The sequence below is a fragment of the Pongo abelii genome, chromosome 2 (assembly GCF_028885655.2).
Source record: "Pongo abelii isolate AG06213 chromosome 2, NHGRI_mPonAbe1-v2.0_pri, whole genome shotgun sequence".
NCBI lineage: Eukaryota > Metazoa > Chordata > Mammalia > Primates > Hominidae > Pongo > Pongo abelii.
This window is the reverse complement of record NC_085928.1, coordinates 108,012,964-108,034,818: the sequence shown is the minus strand read 5'-3', so window position 1 is coordinate 108,034,818 and position 21,855 is coordinate 108,012,964. Positions and strand designations below refer to the sequence as shown.

General features: G+C 48.2%; 1 protein-coding gene across 1 annotated transcript in view; it reads right to left on the bottom strand.

The window, feature by feature from the left end:
* Positions 1 to 21,607, bottom strand: part of LTF (lactotransferrin) — a 28,688-nt gene extending 7,081 nt beyond the window's left edge. The window contains exons 1-13 of the mRNA XM_002813825.6: positions 21,530 to 21,607; positions 16,477 to 16,646; positions 13,127 to 13,235; positions 12,633 to 12,815; positions 12,134 to 12,281; positions 11,142 to 11,197; positions 7,326 to 7,504; positions 6,685 to 6,859; positions 5,694 to 5,848; positions 4,138 to 4,228; positions 3,270 to 3,323; positions 2,121 to 2,276; positions 280 to 421 (exon numbers count right to left, since the gene is read on the bottom strand). Coding sequence (XP_002813871.4) covers positions 280 to 421; positions 2,121 to 2,276; positions 3,270 to 3,323; positions 4,138 to 4,228; positions 5,694 to 5,848; positions 6,685 to 6,859; positions 7,326 to 7,504; positions 11,142 to 11,197; positions 12,134 to 12,281; positions 12,633 to 12,815; positions 13,127 to 13,235; positions 16,477 to 16,646; positions 21,530 to 21,572 — 1,661 coding nt within the window. The 5' untranslated portion in view covers positions 21,573 to 21,607. The remainder of the gene's footprint in view (positions 1 to 279; positions 422 to 2,120; positions 2,277 to 3,269; positions 3,324 to 4,137; positions 4,229 to 5,693; positions 5,849 to 6,684; positions 6,860 to 7,325; positions 7,505 to 11,141; positions 11,198 to 12,133; positions 12,282 to 12,632; positions 12,816 to 13,126; positions 13,236 to 16,476; positions 16,647 to 21,529) is intronic.
* Between the last annotated feature and the right edge of the window lie 248 nt (positions 21,608 to 21,855).

Below are 21,855 nucleotides of genomic sequence, written 5' to 3'. Positions count from 1 at the left end.
CAGGACAAGGCTATTGAGGCCTACTGCTATTGATCTTGGCTCAAAGCCACAGGGAGAAGCACTGCGGAGCTGAGGTCAGACAGCCCTGGGGCCAGCCTCCACTCTCTGGGGCGGTGGGTGTGGTGGGGACAGCCCTCACTGGGGCCACCGATGAGCCGACCCACAGGATGACCCCCACTCTGCTGTGACAGGTCACATCTGGCCCCTTAGAACTGCAATGCCGACATGCTGAGGGATGAGGTGAGGCCCCATCCTGATGGAGCTCAGTCACAGACTCACCGGAAAGCCCCAGTGTAGCCGTAGTATCTCTCATTGCTGTTGGGCACGCACTTATCCTCACCCTGCTCGTTGCCAATACACAGAGCACAGAGATTAGATCTCGGGTCAGACCCAGGGGCACAGCTTTGACTGAAGTATTCATCTGGAGAGAAGGAACACGGGGAGTCAGCTCTTCAAACCTGAGTCCACACAAGCAACCTTTACCTAACAGCCGATGCAGGTTGGTTTTAGTTCATTAGACTTCCCAGGACAGCAATCTAGATAGAACACACTCACCATCACAAAGCAACATGTTGTCACCAACATAGGACCCACCAGAAAAGCTTCATTCAGTCTGTAGGCACAGAAGGACAACCAACTAAGGCTGGGGATGAGAGCTGTGGCTGCCTGGAGGGTCCCGTCATCACAGCCTTGAGGTGGGGACTCAGCTCATGACCGTGATGGCTGTGTGCAGCAGAGCCTGTGAGTTGCCTAGTCCAGGATCTGATTTTGTTTTTGTCAGTAATGGAAACCCTGCTTTGTATCTGGGTGTGCCTGGCCCTTTGGTATAAAGACTAGACTTATCCAACTCCCTGGGACTCATATGGCCATATGGGTAGCTATAGGCCAGTGAAATATCAGCAGGAGTGTTGGGTGCCAGCTTCTCAGAAACAACCTTGAAAGACAATTGGTACATGCCTTTGCCCTTTCTTCTCCTTCTCTTTCTTCATCCTGCACATGGAATGCAGAAGCAGGGACTGGACTTACAGATGCAATGTGGGCCATGAGGTGACCTTGAGCACAGAAGCCACACAAATGGCAGAGTAGCCAAATGATTAAAGCCCAGGTTCCAGACACCATATCGTCTTCATACCAGCCCTAGGCAAACCACCTCTGGACTACATGACACAGAAATTAACTTCTGTCTTGTTTAAGCCTCTACTATTTCAGGAGTTTTCTGTTCCTTGCAGCTGAACCTGATCTGAATTCATTCATTGTGTGATTTAACCCAAGAAAGAATAAACAAAGGTGACAAGAAAGCTCTGCCCCACTGAGCAAATGTCACCCATTATCAGACTCCCACTGCTGCTGGAAGAGCCACACTATGTGTCAACCTCAGGAAAAGCTGGGAGTTCCCATTCCATCCTGGCAGTTTCCCTACAGCTCAGAGGCTACCATGGAGCTGGTGAGGAGCAGAGCCACATGAAAGCTGCCTGCCCCAGCCAGGATCAAAAACCCATGCAGTGGAGCCCCTGCTCTAGGAGACGCCTATACAAGAGGGGAGTCACGTTGAGGATGTGCTACACACCACGCCATGGGGCCCATAGCAGACAGGGCGTGGCTTATGCTGACTAAGATGAGTATGGGGTGTGGTGGGGAGAGAAAACTGCAGAAGCAGGTGGAGCCAGACTCGTGAGGTCTTATTCAGGCTCTTTTGCAGTGTAGAGTAAGCGTCAGTTTTGCTTAGTAACAGGAGTCACCTTTCATGAGGCAAGCAGACATCTTTCCCCAAGCTGGGAAGCCAGAGTTTAAGAGGATTTTAGGTCTGGAGCTCCAAGAGGTAAAAAGCATTTGCACATCTTGGAACTTGCATTTATTCTTAGGGTGCAGCGAAATAGGCAGATATTCCAATCTTTAATCTTGGGGTGGGGTGAATGGGGCATGGGAAGTGCTGTGCAGGGAAACCCCCAGTGCAACCATGTCTCCAGGGGGCAGCCACAGGGAGAATTTCCTTATGCTGGAAGAGGCCTGCAGGCCACTATCAGCCTGCAAATCCCCTCCCCTCCCTTCCCTAAGGTTCCACAGCACAATATGCCTACCCCGCAGGGTGGCCCACCCACCGCACCTTTGGAACTCCTTACCAAATTTGCAGGAGCCCGTCTGGTTGAAGAGCAGGCCCATGGGGATATTCCAGCCTGCAGTCCTGTCCACGGCGGTATGGCAGGACTTCTTGCCTTTCACAGAGTTCCAGGTAAGGCTAGCGTCTGATTTCCTAACCACTGCCACAGCAAGATATCCTGGCATAACAGATGACAGAAAAACAAGTCTTAACCTCCAGGAGGCCCGGCACATGGATTCCAGTGGAGTTGTCTGCAGCCCAGGCCAAAACAGGCCAAGAAGCATCACCAGGCAATGATTCCCGCAAAGACCTGGCCTTTTTAGGTAGACCGAGAAAGCATAAGCTGCTGCCTTATGTTAAGGTGAAACTGATGAAATAAAACAGTAAGAAAAGCTGATTCTTTTAGTGATTACAGGGGACTGTCTTCAACCAGCCACACAATGTCCCTGAGTTACAAACCAGCAATGCATCTCTCAGTGTAAGCTTCTACAGCAACAAACACTATAAACAGCAAGAGAGACCCCAACAGTGCATAAATCACCAACCACAGTGTGCATCAGGCAAGAGCACCAACATCCAGCCGGCTAACTGCTGTGTGGGTACAGAGGCACATGTCCCCAGGGACTGCCCTGAGCTGAGTCTGAACCAGCCCTGCACTGGTTGAACTCAACATGGTTGCCATTGTCCTCCTGAGAGAATGCATCTGACAGACACCCACCAAGGGCAAGTCTCTTCTGAAACTGAGCAAGCACCAGCTCTGGTGGGCAGGGGGAGTGGTGCACAGAGCACTGGATTTGACACGAGGGACCCTGGGTCAAGACCAGGATCTACCACAGTATTACCTATGGCTGTGAGTGAGATTCTGGGCATTTGGGGACTCTCGGTGCCACTGTTTCCTCATCCCCATGAGGTGGGGAAGTAGCACCCCCCATTCCATGACCAGGACAAAATGAGGGACTATATGGATGTTCTTTGCCAAGTGTGAAGGTCAATATAAACATTAATTAGAACTATTCCTCTGTGAATTATTTGCACCCTTAAAATTATTGCTCCTAGAAGCCCTATAGCTTCTAGGGCTGCAATTCTTTCTGTTTTTTTACAGTTCCTGCCACTTCCTCTTCCAACAACAAGAACTTATCCTTGACCCTGAAAGTGGCTAATGCCAACTCACCTTCCACAGGTCTATCCACACAATTAGGATCAGGGTCACTGCTTTGTTGGGATTCTGAAAGAATAAAGACAAGCCAGACATCATTATCCATCCAGATGTAGTGAGAAGCCACAAACTCTTAAATCTCAATGATGCAGAATCAAATCCAAAGAGACCGTCCCAGCAGTTCCATGCAGGAGAAATGCATCTATATGTTCAACAAAAGATGTGGCACAGAGATTCACAGCAGCATTATTCACAACAGCCACCAACTGGAAACTACTCAAATGCCCATCCACACTCAAATGATGAATAATCACAGTATACTCACACAGCGACAAGACTGAACAGTCTACAACTACACACTTAGGTGGATGAAAAGCATAACGATGACCAAGAGAAACCAGACATAAAAAAACACATGCTGTGCAACTCCTTTAACATGAAGTTTAAAACACAGGCAAACTTAGATCTGTGCCCTTAGAAGTCAGGAGAGAGGCTTCCCTTGCAGGGGTAAGGGGGCGGGGGACAGGAGGACATAAGGGGCTTCTGAAACTTGCAGTGTTCGATCTGGGCCCGAGTGCATGGACTGTACAGTGTGTGAAGTGTCATGAGTTGTACATTTATGTGCACTTTTCTGTTTGTATGTTATAATTCACAGAGATCTTCTGAAAAATTAAGAAGATAAAACCAACCTGTCCCTTGTTAGTTCTCAACACAATAGGCTTTGTGGGTAACAGGGCCCCTTTCGTTTCTTCTTTCCCTGATTCTCCCTTTTGAATGTATCTGTCCATCATAATGTTTCACCTGCATTCACCGAATGGGATTACTCATTGCCCCACTCCCATGACCCAGAGGGAATATACCAGAGGATGCTAACTCCACTTACTGTAGTTCTCTGCCAGGACAGGCACCAAACCACATTTGCCTGCAGTGTACACATATCCTCCATCCAAACTCATGGCATCAGCTTCTCCTTTCTGCAAAGACAGAGCAGATCTCCAGCACCACAGTGAGGCTGCATCCCGTCCTGCCTGTCTATATAGCTCTCTGAGAGAATGGTTTTCTGTCAGGTGACCAGCGAAACAGCAGAAAGAGATGGACTGTTCAAACTGAGCACCCAGAGGAAACACCATGTGCACCACTAATTCTCTCCCAGCCCTGCCTGCTTTCTGGGCTGTCAATTCAACTGGAAAGACCAGGCACAGGTTGCATTAATCCTCTGTCCTCTGAGCAAAACCTTTTCTGTGCCCCTGGCACTTTGGGGACACCTTCCTGGAGCAGTCTTACTGACTGAGGACACAGATGGGAACAGCTGGCCTCATCTAATCTGAACTCATTAGCACTCCACTCCAAGCACTACACAGAAGTTGTCCAACACATAAGCTGAAGTCGTCATACTGGCCCACCACCAGAACGAACAAGTCCAGGCTACAACACAGGATCATGGACTCATCAGTAGTATGAAATTTCCTCTTTGGCCCAGTAATACTTTTTACAACTATACTAAAAATAGAGATGTGGGCAAAGATTTCTACTCAAGAATGCTCACCACAGAATTATTGATAATAGCAAAGTAAGGGACAAAGAGGAATGGGGGCATGACTAAACTGAGCCATATTCACATAAAAGATATCCTGGAAGCATGTTTAAAAAATGTTTTCGTCCCAGTGCTGTGGCTCACACCCGTAATCCCAGCACTTTGGGAGGCCGAAGCAGGAAGACTGCTTGAGCCCAGGAGTTTGAGACTAGCCTGGGCAACAAAGCGAGACTCTGTCGCTACAATAATAATAATTATTATGCAGGTGTGGTGGCGTATGCCTATAGCCCCAGCTACTTGGGAGGCTGAGATGGGAGGATCACTTGAGCCCAAGAGTTCCAGGCTGCAGTGAGCTGTGGTCGCACCACTGCACTCCAGCCTGGGTGACAGATCAAGAATCTGTCTCTTAAAAAAAAAAAAAAATTAACGTTTTCCAAGAGTAAATATTCATGTGGAAGAATGCCCATTATACGCTGTTTAGTGAAAAGGGCTTAAAAATGACATAACTGAAACACTTCATTATTGTTGCATGCATATCTGTAGACGTGCAGAGAAATACTGGAATGGAGAATTAGCCAGACTTTAACCATGTCTGTCCCTCTGTGTGAGACCACAGGTAGTTTCGGGGGTTTGTTGTTGTTTTGTTTTAACATAATACCTTTCCATATTTTCCAAATTCCTTACAATAATCCTGAGTTGTTCTTATAACCAAAGGAGTGGGAAACCCACAGTAAGCTGCTTTTTGAACCTAAAATGGTTCCTGGCCCTGAGCACACCTCTCCAGGCATCCCTGCCTCATCTGGGCTCCCGTGGCCTCTTTGACTGCTGACTTCACTTTAAGCAGGTGCCCAGACCCTAGGTCTTCCACGGGGCCTGCCACCCGCCCCTGTGATGGAGCTCCCTACCAGCACCAGGGCGATACAGTCCTCTGTGGTGGAGGCCGAGGAGCAGTTCACGCTGCCTTCGCTCAAGCCGCTCCACTGGTTACACTTGCGCAGCTCCTGCTCGCCCACCGCACACCACACGACCCGCGCACGCCGGGCAGCCACTTCCTCCTCACCTGCCAGAGGGAAGACCACAGGTGGCCGGGCAAACTGAGCCTTGCCAGGTTGTCCAACCTCCCCAGAGCCAGGGTCCTGCCCAGACCCTCCCTGGAACAGGAGCTACAGTACATGTGTGGACATGTGGACCCATGCCCTCTCCTCCTCCACTTCTCAGCTCCAAGCCCCTTCTCCAGGCCCACAGAGCTCCCTGTGTTTCCCATTTCTGTTCCTTTGGAGAAGTTCCCTGGCTTCTAATCTATCCATTAATCTTTAGAGTCAGGAGGCGCCTATTGTCTCTGTCTCTGAGGATAAATGCTCCATGACCCAGAGACCAATGACAGTCCCAAGAGCTGGCCTAGGGGACCTCGAGCCCAGCCCTGACTTCCCCTAATGCCTGCAATCACCACCAATAACTACGGTGCAGCCTCTGGGTTCCCCCAGACTCCCACCCCCAGCCCCCCAGTAGAGAAGGAGCCATAGCTGAGTTCCCCCACCATGGTGTCCCCAGCTAAGTTAAAGGCCTGGGCCTGGGAAGTGTGGGTAAATCCAGGCCTCCAGATTCATCCAGGAGGGGTCCTGGCTCTCTTTGTTCATGTTCATGTTTCTCACTTAATAGGAGGCAAATTGATTTTTCTGCCAGGCCTGGGGAGCCTGATGTGCACTGATCAGGTGGCCAGACTATTCTTTTAGAGACACCTGACCTAATCCACAGAAGACACTCACACCTGCATCAAACCTCCACGATGACCCCACAGTGTCTGGGAAAAGGAGTGACCGCCACAAAGTAGAGCCACCTGCTGCGAAGTAGAAGCCCACACCAGGCAGACCTCAGGACCCTCCTGGGCTCACTCACTATTCCTCAAGTTCTGGATGGCAGTGAAGTAGCCGGAGCCAAGGTACAGCCCAGAATCTATCCTCGGGGGGACCCTCGAAAACCCGATGGCAGAGTCCTTGAACAGCAGATCTTTCTGCCCACTAGGGGAGCCAAAGAGCTGAAATTTCGTTGACTTGTCCTTTCCAAACTTTTCCTAATTAAGAAAAAATAGAATTATGGTGTCAATGGTAAATAGGGAGGAAACAAAAAAATGATGTTAAAAAAGAGTATCTGGAGCTTTGGGATCATTCTAACTGAGAGCAGGAGCCTCGGTTGAGACCCTCCTGCAGAGGGACTTGTGCCATCTCGGAGACCCAAGCTCAGCTATGGCTCATTCTTTGAAGAGTTGCTGAGGTCCAAGCACCTTAGGGCCCTGAGAAGATTGCATCGGCCACCCCCTGCTTCTGCTCCCATCATAAGACGCTGTCAGCCCATGTGGCAGAAGAGTTTCAGTGCTTCTGCTGTCCAGAGTACAGCCTGGGCAAGCAGCCCAATGCATTAGTGTGCTATCCTACAGCAAGGCTACAGGACTTCTAGAGTGGCAGAAGTCAAGGAAGTAAGAAACCTTGCTCCCTGCGCCCCAAATCCAAGCAAGTGGGGAGGACTGTGGGTGAAGATACCTGTGCCTTGCGGAGAAGCGCCCAGATGGCGTCCTCCTTGCCATTCACACTTCGTGCCACAACGGCATGAGAAGGGACCCGGGCCAGATGGCAATCTTTGAACTTGCCCACAGGCTTCCGAGTGTTGTCTGGGCAGAGTAGCTCATACTCGTCCCTTTCAGCTTCGTCTGACAGGTCCTCTGCAGGGAAGGGGAGGTGGGAGGGAGCCTAGATGAGCCGACTCCAGCAGTAACCGCGAGGTATAGTTCCCCTTCTCCCCACAGAATTTTGAACTTGGGGAGATAGCTGACAAAACTGAGGGTCAGAAAGGCAGGGGTTTGCTTTAGAACACTCAGAAAGGTAAAGGTAGTGCCCCAAAAGCCTCAGGGGGCAGCCGAGGTGTGATCCTCATCCTAAATCACTTAGGCCACCCTGGGATTCCCATGCAGCTGCTGCCTGGCAGGCCAGAGAGGCCAAACCAGACCCATCTGTTTCTGCGGCATCTCTGCCTGGAAAAGTCACTTTGTAGAGACAAGCCCGGGGGCCACCAAGGGTTGCTCCCTTACTCACATCTCTGGGAAGAATAAAAATAACAAAAATGTTAATAAGGCAGGAAATAAGGCAAGAAGGTGAGTCACTTTCCAACACTGAGTATATCAAAAGAAGGGGAAGAATGGTTTTATGAATAAGTTCAGGCATTTGTGGAATATCATATATAAGTTGCTTCAGAATGTGTAAAGTGAAAAAAGACTTGCCCGAGTCATTTTATGAGATTAGTACAACCTTGATGTCAAAATCAGAGAAAGTATAGGAGGGAAGAATTAAAGGTTTGTTTTACTTACAAACATAAATGCAAAAATTGTAAATAACATATTAGCTAACTCAATCTCACAGAGTATTTAAAAAACTAATAGATTGGAATGAAGGCTTACCAGTTTATTCCATTAACAAAAGAATGGCTGAACATCAAAAAAACTAAAGTAATCTGCATTTAATGGAAGAAAACCATGAGATCGTCTTCATCTTAATAGATGCAGAACGATTGTTTATGTGTTCAACATCTATTTGTGTGTGGTTTTTTTTCAGCCTCAGAAAAATAGTAATAGATAGAACTGGTAAAGTTTTTTTGTTTGTTTGTTTTGAGATGGAGTCTCGCTCTGTTGCCCAGCCTGGAATGCAGTGGTGCAATCTCAGCTCACTGCAGCCTCCATCTCCTGGAGTCAAGAGATTCTCTTGCCTCAGCCTCCCAAGTAGCTGGACCACAAGCACATGCCACCACGCCCAGCTAATTTTTGTATTTTTAATAGAGATGGGGTTTCACCATGTTGGCCAGGCTGGTCTTGAACTCCTGACCTCATGTGATCCACCAGCCTCAGTCTCCCAAAGTGCTGGGATTACAGGGGCGAGACACCACACCTGGCCATAAGTTATTGGCTTGATAAATGCCATTAATCTACAGCAAAAACCTTACTAAAAGAAGAAAATTTAGACATTCACTGCAAAATCAGGAACAAGGCAAGGATGCCCACTGTTACAATGCCAGCACAATTCTAGATATCCAGATCACACAATTTACAAAAGAAATGGGAGATATAAACACTGGAAGGAAAAAGACACACTCTTATTTAAAAAGATGATACAGTCATCTACAAAAAAAACCAATGAAACCAACAGAAACTAGTGAAACTACTCAGAGGAGTAACAAGTTATAAGAGCAACCTACAAAAATCAGATGTTATCCTCATTAACAATAACCAAATAGAAACCAATATGGACTATAAGATGTTACAATAGCAACTAAAACCATTAAGTAGCTAATAATTAGCCTCCCACAAAGACACAACAGACCCATAAAGGAAAAATTTTAGTTCTATCAAAGAAACTAAAAAGAGGTGTGATCAAATGGGGGAGATTTAGCATCACCACGGACTGGACAACTTAATGTTATAAATATGCTGATTTTTCATGGAACAATTTAAATTCAATACTATTCGAATCAAAATTAAAGTATGATTTTTTCCAGAAATTCAACAAAATAATTCTGAAGTTTTAGCTGAGTATATTTGAAAAGGAATAATAAAGTGAGAGGGGAGAGGGAGCTCTCTCTCATTCTCTCTCTCTCTTCCTCTCACTGGCTAGCTCTCTCTCTCTCTTTCTCTCCACCAGATAGTAAGACCCACTGGTAAGCCACAGTAACAAAAGCAGAAAAAATGCAAATACACCAATGAAACAAAATAGCTCAGAAACTGGTCCACTTGGATATATACAAACTTGGTGTAGAATTGGCTTCACACATGGCAGAAAAAGATACTTTTTTTATTGTAAGGAAGATTGCCTCACTGTAAAGGGGATAAAATGCTAAAGCCAAATCTATATCTGATTTTCTAGGTAGAGCACATATAATCAGATGAGGAAGGGGATCTTCAAATCTTACTGTAGGAAATAATTATGATTTGGGTGTGAAGAAGGGCATCTTTGAAAGACCTCAAAACTACAAACCAACAAGGTGAGGCTTGTGGATTTGACCTTATCAATATCAAGGATTTTTGATCAACAAAGACTACCGTTGTCAGATTTTTGACTGAGAAAAGGTTTTACTAAAGTTTAAAATCAACAATAGTTTGATACCTAGATAGAAGGAACTCCTGTCCTTGAATCAAAATCATGCAGAAACAAGGTATGAAACTCAATTTAAAAAGTAGTCAAATGTCACAAAATAAGAAAGGGAAGCCCAGACTGCTAGCAAACATGTTGAGATGATCAAACTCACCAGCTGTCAGAGAAATGAAAATTAAAATCAACAACGAACTATCTATTGCATTACAACCATCATTTGGACAAAAAGTATGAAAGTCAAAAATACTTCTAACTGAAGTTGTGGGGAAATTAGAACACTTGCAGCGTGTCATTCCAGACAGCAGCTTGGTGATCCTGGGTGCATGTAGGGTCTGTCTCTGGTGGCCCTGGGTGCACGTGGAAGCCTGTTTCTGGTGGCTTCTGATGAATGTGGGGTCTGTCTCTGATGGTCCTGGGTGAATGTGGGTGTTGTCTCTTTCTCTGGTGGTCCTGGGTGGATGTGGGGTGTGTCTCTGATGGTCCTGAGTGAATGTAGGTGTCTGTCGCTTTCTCTAGTGCCCTGGGTGGAATATGGTAGCCCTGTCTCTATTGGTCTTGCATGGAATGTAGTGAGCTTATGTCCACTGGTCCTGGGTGCAGTGTGTTTAGCCTCTACATACTCATCAATTGTGCTTTAGTATAAGTCCAGGAGGGACACTGTCCAGCAGGTAAGTAGGGAACACAGGTGAAGGTATCAGTCATGTGGCTGCATGTGGTAGAGGAAAAAAGAGCACAACCCCTGTCCATCACTATGGCGACAGAGAAGTAAAATGTGGACGTATTCCACGGAACATTCCTCAACTGTTAGGACCCCTGAGCTAGACATGTATACAACAATACTGATAAACCTCTAAAACAAAATGCTGAGCAGAAAACCCGAGCAGCAGGGTTTCTAATGCTCAGTAAAACCTCTATGAACTCAGAAACCAGAAACACAAACCAGCACGATCTGTTCTGCATGAGTACATAAGTCTTGGAGGACGCATTGCCAAGCACCTAGGCATGGGTGTCTATGAGGGGAAGAGAAAGGCAGCAGGCACAGGAGGTTTGAAGAAAACTGATCATTTAAAATATGAAAGATCATAAAATCAGAGCTGTGCCCTGTAGGAATCTTGAAAATGGTCTGCCATGAACTTAGGAATCTAATTAGCTCAAAGGTCAGAGTCATGATCAAGTAAGATATAAAGGGTCAGTACCCACGGCTCATTACCCTGCTCTTACCAAACACTGTGCTCTCTCTGATAAAAGCCACATCTCCAGCCCCCTCTCTCAGACACCTGTGAAAAGAGAAACCATCAGGGGTAAGCACAGGCAGCCCTCCCCGGCCCCTCCCTGTGGAACAGCAGCCCTGGCACTCAGCATCTGTGGGTTTCTACTCCCTGCAGGGCAGGGCTCTGAAGCTTTGGGGCATCCCAGCTGGGAAGGTAGGGGCTGCCTCCAGGTAGATTCTGAAGAATGACTCAGGTGCTAGCCAGAGGCCCCAATCTTCTGCTTTGAGGGCTAAGAGGACAAAACTTTTTTTCTATATAAAAGAGAGTTTTGAAGCCTCTACCCAAGAGGGTAAAGGCTTAGCATCACTGTTCATGTGGCTGTTTCCCTCAGGACTGAGTGTGCAGGTGTGCCCTGGCCAGTGGGGAAGTGTGGAGGCCTCCCTCTGCAAAAATACTCTAGTGCCAGCAGACAGAATGGGAAAAGGGGGAGCTCAGCCTCCATGTGGGGGCAGAGGATGGGGGCGAATCAGGCATTGCTCACTGTCCTTCAGCCATGGGGAGAGGCCCAGGTGGGCAGAAGGACATCAGCCTGGACACTGCAGCGGTCCTGCCCAACCAGGAGCCAGGACTGGACATCTCATGACAAGATGCCTTCAGTCCTGCTGTGGTTAGGGAGGCGGCAGAAATTAGTATGAGGAACCCAGGACAACAGGGGAGCCAAGTTGGATTCAGGGGTCTCTGAGGTAACAGGAGGGCCTACAGCCACAGTGACTGCCCGTGGGGCTGGTGAGAAGTGGGGGGCACAGGTGGGCCCGGAAGGCTGGAGGGGAACACACAGTGGGCAGGCCTGCACTCTCTTTGGACACACAGCAGTGGGAGAACCAGACCTCCTCTCTGGTCCCCAAGAGCAGGCTGGGCTCTATGTGGGGCCAGAGAAAAGGCCTCCCGGCCTGAGGCCACGGGACACTTGGCCACTGAAGAGAAGGGGACAGGGTCACTCACTTGAAGGCACCAGAGTAACTGAAGTACGGTTCCTGGGAGGAGAAGGCACATTTGTTTTCCCCTGTCCCCGCACACAGGCGACACAGGTTGGGGAACTGTCCTTTATCTGCACCGGGAACACAGCTGGCTGAGAAGAACCTGGCCACAGCTGTTAAACACAGAAGTGGACCACAGAGTGTGAGCCAGCCCTGGTCACAGCGGGTTACACCTCCCATCCTGAGGTCCCTGTGGGCAGGGCCCCTTCCTCCACCCCTGCAGGAGAGACTCTGTCATGGGGCTGGGAGCTCGAGACATGCATCTCTGCCGAGAGCAGCCTCAGCTGTGCCTCCCAAGGGCTGCTGGGGTAACAGATCCTGCCGGCAGGATGTTACAAGCTGGCCAGCCTCACCCACTCCTTGATTCATCCCACACTTTCACCTGCATGATCTGTGTGACCTGTGCTTACAACTGGAATAGAGCCCCCTGCCTGAGGCCACTTACTATCCCCCAGCCATCTTACCTGCCTCAATGGGCTCAGGTGGACCCGTCCAGTTCAAGAATGGACGAAGCGTCCCTATAGGGACATTCCATCCAGCGGTCCTGCGAAGGCCTGTGTGGCAGGACTTCAGACCTTGCAGTTCGTTCAGCTGAAAGCGGCCGCCCTTCTTCACCACAGCCACGGCATAATAGTGGGTTCGTGGCTCTGCAAAGGGGCAGACAGAATTGAAAGCTCTTAGCCTGGACAAGAGGGACAAAAACAACCCATCCTGAAAAGTCTCCGGTGGGAAGGGGGAATGCTGTGCTGCAGTTTCCTCGCAGCTCACGTGTGTCCTCCTCTCATGGGTCAGCGTCAGGAGGAACGGCCTTCATCTGGCCCAGAGCCCAGTGACTCCATTCTCTACATGTGTGATGTGACCGAGACTCCACCTCCACATGTTCCCCCACTCCCAATCCACAGAGCTCAGGTCACAGGCTGAGGCCACCGTGGCATCTGGGTCCCCAGGCAGAACTCACGTCTTTCGGTCCCGTAGACTTCCGCCGCTACAGGTCGCAGTTTGTAGGGGTCCAGGCCTGCCTCGTATATCAAACCGCCATCAAGGGTCACAGCATCGGCCCTGTTTGCCTGAAAGTAAAGAGGCCAGACTGGCTTCAGCAGAAAACTCACCCAGACCCAGCAAGTGGGACTTCAGGACCTCAAAAAGTCTCTGTGGCTGGAAAGGTCGTCAAAGGGGTCCGCTTTCCATCCTGTCCCCTCACTTCCTATGAGAGATGGTGAGAGCCAAGGACCCCTGTTTTGGGACAGTGAGCACCGCCCTCTAAGTCCTGAGACTGGCGCCTGCCCTCTTTCTCCTCTGCCTGCCTGTGTCACTCTCCCGATCACACCCCTCACAGTCATCTATATTTGAAGTCGTTTGTTCTAGATACTTTCTATTTTTGCTCTATATTCATTTCTTTTAAGTTCTGTTTTATTGGATAGAAAATATAGTTATTAAGATATCCTAAAATTATCATAAGAAACCATGTTCCTCCACTTCAGCACATTGCTTCCCACATGACTACATATTTCTTTGGTTTGCAATATGGGATAGTTTAGGGGTCCCCAACTTTTTTGCCACCAAGGACCAGTTTCAGGGAACGTAATTTTTCCACAGACAGATGGGGAATGGTTTTGGGATGAAACTGTTCCACCTCTGATCATCAGGCAATGGATTCTCATAGGGAGTGCAACCTAGATCCTCGCACGCACAGTTCACACTAGGGTTCACACTCCTATGAGAATCTAATGCCGCCGCTGATCTGACAGGAGGTGGAGCTCAGGCAGTCAAGCTCACTGGCCCTCTGCTCACCTCCTGCTCTGAGGTCTAGTTCCTAACAGGACATCAACCGGTACCAGTCCGCGGCCAGGTGGTGGGGACCCCTGGGATACATCATATTTTGTGGACTGCTTATTCATCTAAAACTGGATACATTTTCTAACTTCTGCAGAGCCTTTATTGATTTTGTAGACAGCATAATGTTTTCTCATAATGTGGGTGTTCTATCGTGTATTAAATAATTTCCCCCAATGTTTAGCAGTTGAGTTTATTTCTAACTGTTGCCTGTGAAGACTGATTTTCATGAATATCTTTGCCCTCAGTGTTTTTCCTTGTGACCACTTGTGTCCTTGGGCAGGCACCTGAGGGTGGAATCCCCCAGATGAGGAGCATATTTCCCCCTGTGACCCTGGCTGCCGTTGCCATTCTGCTTCCAGAAGACTTATAAAACCAATTCAGAACGGCACGGACCATGAGGACCAGCTTCACTCTTGAATCACCAGCAGGGCAGGCTATCATTCTATTAGCTGTTATTACTATAGAAAATGTGAGTACTAACAAATTGCTCAGGTCTGATTAGTAAGGGGAACATCTCACAAGTATTTTTTATTAACTATGAATTCCCTCTTACTGGTAACTCTGTTCATATCATTTTTCTTCTATGATTCTACATTTTTTCCAATTTGAGTTATTCTTCTATTTATTTATTTTTTCGAGACAGAGTCGCCCAGGCTGGAGTGCGGTGACACCATCTCAGCTCACTGCAACCTCCACCTCCCGGGTTAAAGAGATTCTCTTGCCTCAGCCTCCTGAGTAGCTGGGACTACAGGCGTGTGCCACCATGCCTGGCTAATTTTTTTTTTTTTTTTTTTTTGTATGTTTGGTAGAGACGGGGTTTCACCATCTTAGCCAGGATGGTCTTGATCTCCTGACCTCGTGATCCGCCTGCCTTGGCCTCCCAAAGTGCTGGGATTACAGGCGTGAGCCACTGCACCCGGCCTTGAGTTATTCTTTTATAGAGTGTAAATAGTAATCACGTGTCAGAGCTGGTGCACATTCATTCATTCCAGTGCTTTCTAAATTTTTTATTTAAATATTTTCTATGGGCTATGAATTACATTTTCTGTATTTTAGAATATCTGTTTGTTTCATGATTTAGTTCATCGTTTAAGAGATTTCTATTTCCTCTACAGTTCTGCTAGTTAACCTGCCCCCTAGTTTTTCAATAATACAAGTTTTATTTTTAACCATTTAATCTATCTCAACTTTATTTGAATGAATGGTATGTAGTACTGATTTCAAACAGGGATCTCATTTTCCAAGATCAGACGAGATCAGACGCCTTCAGGGTGGTATGGCCTTAGACAGGATCTTATTTTAAAAGGCAGATTTTGTGGCTTCTTTCATATATATTCAGATTGGGTAGGTTAGAATAGAGCCTAGGAATCTGCATTTTAAACAAGCAAGAGATGCTGCTGCTGGTTTTTTGTTTTTGTTTTTTGTTTTTTGAGATGGAGTCTCACTCTTGTCGCCCAGGCTGGAGTGCAATGGCATGATCTTGGCTCAATGCAACCTCCCCCTCCCGGGTTCAAGTGATTCTCCTGCCTCAGCCTTGTAAGTAGCTGGGATTACAGGCGTGTGCCACCACACCCAGCTAATTTTTGTATTTTTAGTATAGGCAGGGTTTCGCCATGTTGGCCATCCTGGTTTTGAACTACTGACCTCAGGTGATCCTCCCACCTCGGCCTCCAAAGTGCTGAAATTACAGGCGTGAGCCACCGCGCCCAGCCACTGGTACTGTTTGTATGCAGGTAATAATTGTAAAATAATAGCCTAAAACATTGATTAAACTAGATGTTTCCCTAAGTGCTATTCTAATAACTCCATTGTATTTATAAGATAATCCTATGAAGTTGCCTCGGGAACTTTTACTCAAATTATTCACTCTGCTGGAGTTGAGTACACGTGATTATGGCATATGGCAGATACACAGAATATATTTGTTGAATGAATGAGTAAAAATCATTTCAGTAGATCTTACATCTCAAAAAATAAAAGGAATCAGAAATCATATACAAGTCATGATATCCTTTTCTCTCTCTCTCTGAAAGTGTCTTAGACAAAAGTCTTTCTAACGCCCAGCACCCTGGCAGGCCCTGCCCCAGCCATGTGATGTGGCAACGGTGACCAGGACAAGCTTCTTTCTCACAGGGTTTAGAGGTCATGACTCTTTTGGAGGATTTCCCTCTCTGAGTAACCTTGCTTTTTGCCGATCCTATGTATTCATCAAATACAACTGCTTACATTTCATTTTGGAACAGTTGTTATTAACAGTTTATGTGGAGGCTCCAGGTTCCTCACACATGGTCTCTTGAGCTCCTTTCTTTCTGCTCTGAAAATAGCATAGTTCCCTGTGAGAGAGGACGGCTCCCCACTTCATTGCCCAACAGGTGAAGCAGAGGAAGTGAGGCGAGCTCATGTTCTATCTTTTTCCATTTCTCTCTCCCTTCCATTCAGCTTGGTCCCAACCAACACCTGGCATTGACTCACCGCAATGGCCTGGATACACTGGGTGGGGGAGTCTGTCTTTATGCAGCTGACAGGAGGGCCACGCACTCTTCTCATATTCCTTTGCCATCGGAAGCATTTTGTGGCCTCGGGTTGGGATACGGTGCACCATCGAACACTCCTCCTTCTCCTAGGGGCAGCCAGACACAGTCCTGGGAGACAGGGGCCAAGGAGTAAGGATTCAACCACTGACTGAAGGGGTGACCAACGCACCCTCTGATGGAGTTTTCCAGACTCCTCCCTCTCTCTTGGCTGCCCTCCTTCCCTCTCCATTTCATGGCTACGTCCAGCCATTCTCCACAAGTGGAGGCATCTTGCTAAACTAATAGGATCTCTGCATTGGCTAGAGATCTGTGGTTCTCAATAAATTAAAGGAGAAAGTCCCTCTAGATCATTTTCATTCCTAAGACTTTGACATGTTTCCTACCACTTAAAAAAGGATGATGATCCCTCAGATCAGTTATGGAATTCTTCTACCAGCTTTGGCCACTTTGAACCTGGAAGGTAGGCAGGAAAGGAGCCATTGCTCCTGTTTTACTGATGTGGAAATTGGCTCCTAAGGAGGCTGAGTGACTCGCCACTCAGCAGTGCAGAGCCCAGCTGAGAATCCAGGTCTCTCTAGATTGTTTTGTCCATAAATGTCTTCCCAGGGAATGCCAAGAGAACAAGGGAAAATATAGCTGACTCAGTTGGTAGCTGAGGTAAATGGTAAATCAGTGTCAATGGGGAGAAATCAGTTGGTTGGTGTGCCTGAGCTACCACCATTCACTCTGTACAGAAAGACTTGCTCTCCTGTTGAGCCTGCTTTTGTTGCTGAAATACTGGTTCTTCTGTTGAGCCTGCTTTTGTTGCTCAAATCCATGTAATTAGGGAGGAAGACGCATTGAATTTACTCACCTGGTTGCCTGATAAAAGGCATCCACAAAAAACCTGCAATGAACATTATACTAAAATGGTGAAAGACTGACTGCTTTCCACCTAAGACTGGGAATGATGAGAGAGTGTCCACTCTCACCTCTTCTATTCAACAGTACCAGAGATTCTAGTCACAGCAATAAGGCAAGAAAAGAAATGAGACACCCATATTGGAAAGAAAGAAGTAAAACTGACTTTATTTTCAGATAATATGATCTTCTATGTAGAAAATACTGAAGAATCTACAAAGTACTATTAGAATTAATAAACAAGTACAGCCAGGCCACAGGATACAAGATCAATATACAAAAATTGATCATATTTTTGCATACAGCATAGAACAATCTAAAAATGAAATTAAGAACACAATGCTAGATAGTATAACATCAAAAAGGATTTAATACGTGATGGGTAAATGATAAGAACAGACATTTTACCAAAGAAGATATATGAATGGGCAATAAGCACATGAAAAGTGCTCAATATCATTAGTCAAAAAATGCAAATGGAATATGCAACGAAATATCATTTCACAGCCACTGAACAGGTTATAATAGCTAAAACAGACAATGACTCATATCGATGAGGATGTGGAGAAGTGGAAACCCTCATACATTGCTGAGAATGTAAAATGAACAGCCACTTTGTAAAACAGGTTGGCAGCTTCTCAAAATGTGAAGCACAGAGTTCCAATAGGACCCAGCAATTGCACTTCTAGGCATATAGCCAAAAGAAATACTATAAAAACCTATCATACATAAAGGCTTGTGCATGAATAGTCATATCAGTCTTATTCAGAATAGTAGAAAACTGGAAACAACCTAAATGCCCAATAACTGGTGAATGTACATTCATTCAGTGGAATATTACTCAGCAGTGAAAAGAACTACTGGCATGCCCCACAACATGAACGAGCCTCACTTATGCTCAGTGAAAGAAGCCAGACACAAGAGACCACATGCTGTATCATTCCATTTGTATGAAATGTCCAGAAAAGGCAAATTTATAGAGACAAGAAAATAGATTAGTGGTTGCCTGATGCTGGGGTAGAAATGAGGATTAACTATAAACAGGCATGAGGGACCTTTATTGGGGGGGATAAAAGTGTTCTAAAACAGATTTATGGTGATGGTTGCACCACTCGGTAAGGTTACTAAAACTCATTGAATTGTACGCAAATAGGTGATTTTTTTATGATATACAAAATGTACCTCAGTAAAACTGTTACCAAAAACTAAAACAAAAAACAAACAAAAAAACAAAACAAACACACAATTGTAAAAGCCCTCTGCCATTTGGATGTGCTATGGGGTAGAATGTTCAGCCTCTGCTGTCTCCCATTTCTGAGCCATCCCCTTATGGTGAGAGCCACCCATGGCCCTTGGGTGAGCAAGAGGCCTGTAGCTCCCTGGCTGAGTCTGTAGGGGTTTGGGGACACCTAGCTGCCATACTCCCCCTTCACCCACCCTCATCCCGGGGAAATCCCAGGGGATATAATCTTGCCTTGGAAGCCCTTATGGAACTATCCCACACTGAGAATTAACCCAATCAGATGTAGCCATTTGTGACCCAGTGAGCATTAACTGGATGCCTGCGGTATACACAGCACTGTGTGTCACGCAAGGAATGTGTAAGTGGACAGGACCAGATTTCACTTCTCACTGGAGAGGCAAAAATCCAAAAGGAGGAAGATAAGAATGGTGGATGTGTTCAAAGAGAACAAATACCAAACAAATACCAACTAATGGAGACATACGTGGACTCGAACTTAAGCAGTCAGGCACTAAACTCCCCTACTCTTACCACTGGGCTAGCCTGTCTATTTAGGTTGGCAAAGTTAGAGATAGGTTGGAGATGAGGCTAGAAAAGGGTCTGGGTCAGATCATGGAAAATCTCCAATGCTGATCCAGGGAGGTCTTATTCAGGATGCAGTGAAGCTGTGACTCACGGGAGAGACTGGAGACTGGAGCTCTCCCCAGGGCAGGGGCAGAGTGAACTGAGACCTGGGAACAGGCAGAGAAGCTGTGGCCAAGGAAGGCACCAGGGAAGGGCTCGTCTGAGTGGAGTGGGGGACAGCACTGAGAACAGAGAAGGGGGCAGGGAGCTGGTATCAGAAATCAACTTAGTAATGGGTGGGTTCTGGGGGTGAAGGGAGAGAGTAAAATGGAAGACCATGCCTCAAGCCGGAGGTGGGGGCTGAGCAATGACGGGAACCTGTGGGCAGAGTTCATTTCTTCCCCTAAGAGGAGCTGAGCCAGAGTGACTAAAGGACCACTGAGCTCCCTTCCAGGATTCCCAGTCCCCAGCCCCCCAAACACCAGGTGAAGTCTCCACGCTCTTACCTCCCAGCTCTGGAGCTGTGTGACCCACAAGCTCTTACCTCCCAGCTCTGGAGCTATGTGACCCCCTGAAGCAGGTCTAGGTCTGGCCCCTCCAAAATCCTCAACCCAGCACTTGTATTCAGTGTCAGGCACTCAGATACTGCCCACTGGACCTGGCTGGACACTGGCTAAAGCATACATTCCGGGCAGACATGCAGTGCCCTGGCCTCAAACGCAGGGGCCAGGACAGGAGTTACTCTACCCACCTACCCACACAGCTCATGATAGGGCCCAGGCAGACTGCTCAGACTGATGGGAAACCTCATGAGTGCCTCCCAGCCCATGGCTCCAGGGGCTAAGCAGACAGACTCCTCCACCCACTGCTCACACAGCTTAGATCCAGCTGGCCCCACCCACCCAGCTTCTGTCAGCCTGGACACCCACGGGGAGCAAGGCAGGAATTCCATAGGGCAACTGCCACCCTTTCCTCAGGAAGGACAAGGGTGTCAATGGCACTTTGGGGTACAGGCCACCATCCCAATTGACTGCAGGATTCAAACTTCAGACCTCAGTAGGCGCCAAAACAACCAAAGATCCAAGTGAATATAAAACCCAGTGGTGCAATTCTGAGCCAGAATCCTGTACCACACCCCGTGACCACTTCCAGGAAGGCAAGGCTTCCTTCCTCTCCTGCCCCTCCCAGGTGGCCCTAACCCTGTGCAACAGGTCACTTGCCAGGGAGCTTGAGGGGAAGAGAACAGTCGGGTCCTGGCCAGTCTCAATCTGTCTTAGAGAAGAGAAGGATGACCAACACCCATGGGAAGGAATTTGGAGCAGGAGACCAGAAGGGCAGGGACAAGGATGGGTTTGGGCTCCCACTGCTGCTCTCTATCCACCGCCACCACTTCCATCCAGGAAGCTCCCAGCCTTAGGTAGATGCCATAAGACAGGTGGAGGCTGCACTGGGCTGGGGAGGTGTGACACCTGGGCTTTCACTGTGCCCCCTCCCACTGCCTAGGTCCTGATGCCCATCACACCCCGTTCTGCTGTGGCCTGGGACCTTCCCCTCCCGGCGCTGCAGGGAGCTCCGCACTCACACATTTAGGTCACTAATGTGCAGTGCTGGGGAGTGCCCTCTGAGCACCCGAGAAATTACTTTGGTTATGGAACTAACAATTGTTTCCTTCCTTCTACTCCTTCCTTCTGTTTGGCTCACATTTCCCTCTCAAACCCTCTGACACATGGTTCCATCAGGAGCACTGCACCCCTCCACACCCCTCTGCCACGGAAGGTGTGTGAATGCCCCATCTCCTCCTCACAACCCTGTGGACCCATGGTTAGGCCGTTTCTTTAAGTGAAGAAACTAAGTCTCGTAAAGGCTCCGTCTTGCTGGGGTCTCACAGTCCTCGCAGGAGCTAGGATCTGGACTAGGGTCCTTGAGCTAGTCGCTCACCCTCTCTGAGCCTCACTTTCCTCCCAGGTAAAACGCGTGTCACAATACAATGGGGACCAAATCCATAGGCGGGACACAAAGGGACAGGGGCCTGGGAGGCCTTTTGAGAAGCTCTGCGCAGAGCTAGACGTGCCCCGATCCGGCCTGAGGAGCCCAGCTCCTGTTCCTCCCCAAGTGGGAAAGAGACTGGCCCCGCGTCGGGGCCGCTTCCTGGCTGCAGGCGCTGGGACCGCGGGGCGCAGAGACTCCGCGCCCAGCCAACCGGACACAGGGACCAAAGCGCCTAGCAGACAGGGCGCAGGAGACGCCCATCAGGCGGCGCGCGCCCCCAGGCACCTGCACTCACCGAGGGCCCCGAGGAACAGCAGGGCGGAGAAGACAAGCTTCATGTCTGCGATCTGGAGGCGACTTGGCAAACGAAGCTCTGCCACTTGCGCCTGCCCTGCGCCCCTTTATTCAGGGCTTTGCCCCGCCCTGTTGCCCAACAGACACCCCTTCCCTCCCCACTCCCCGCGGCCAGGTCTACTTGTTCCTTGAGGATCCACGCTCCGAAAAGCCCTGAGGCGGGGCAGGACTCCACACCGCACCGCGAGAGGAAAGCCAGCCTGCACCTCACCTGTCCTGGTTCTGCCTGGCTGCTGCGATGTTCTTTCTCTCCCACTAGTCTGCAAG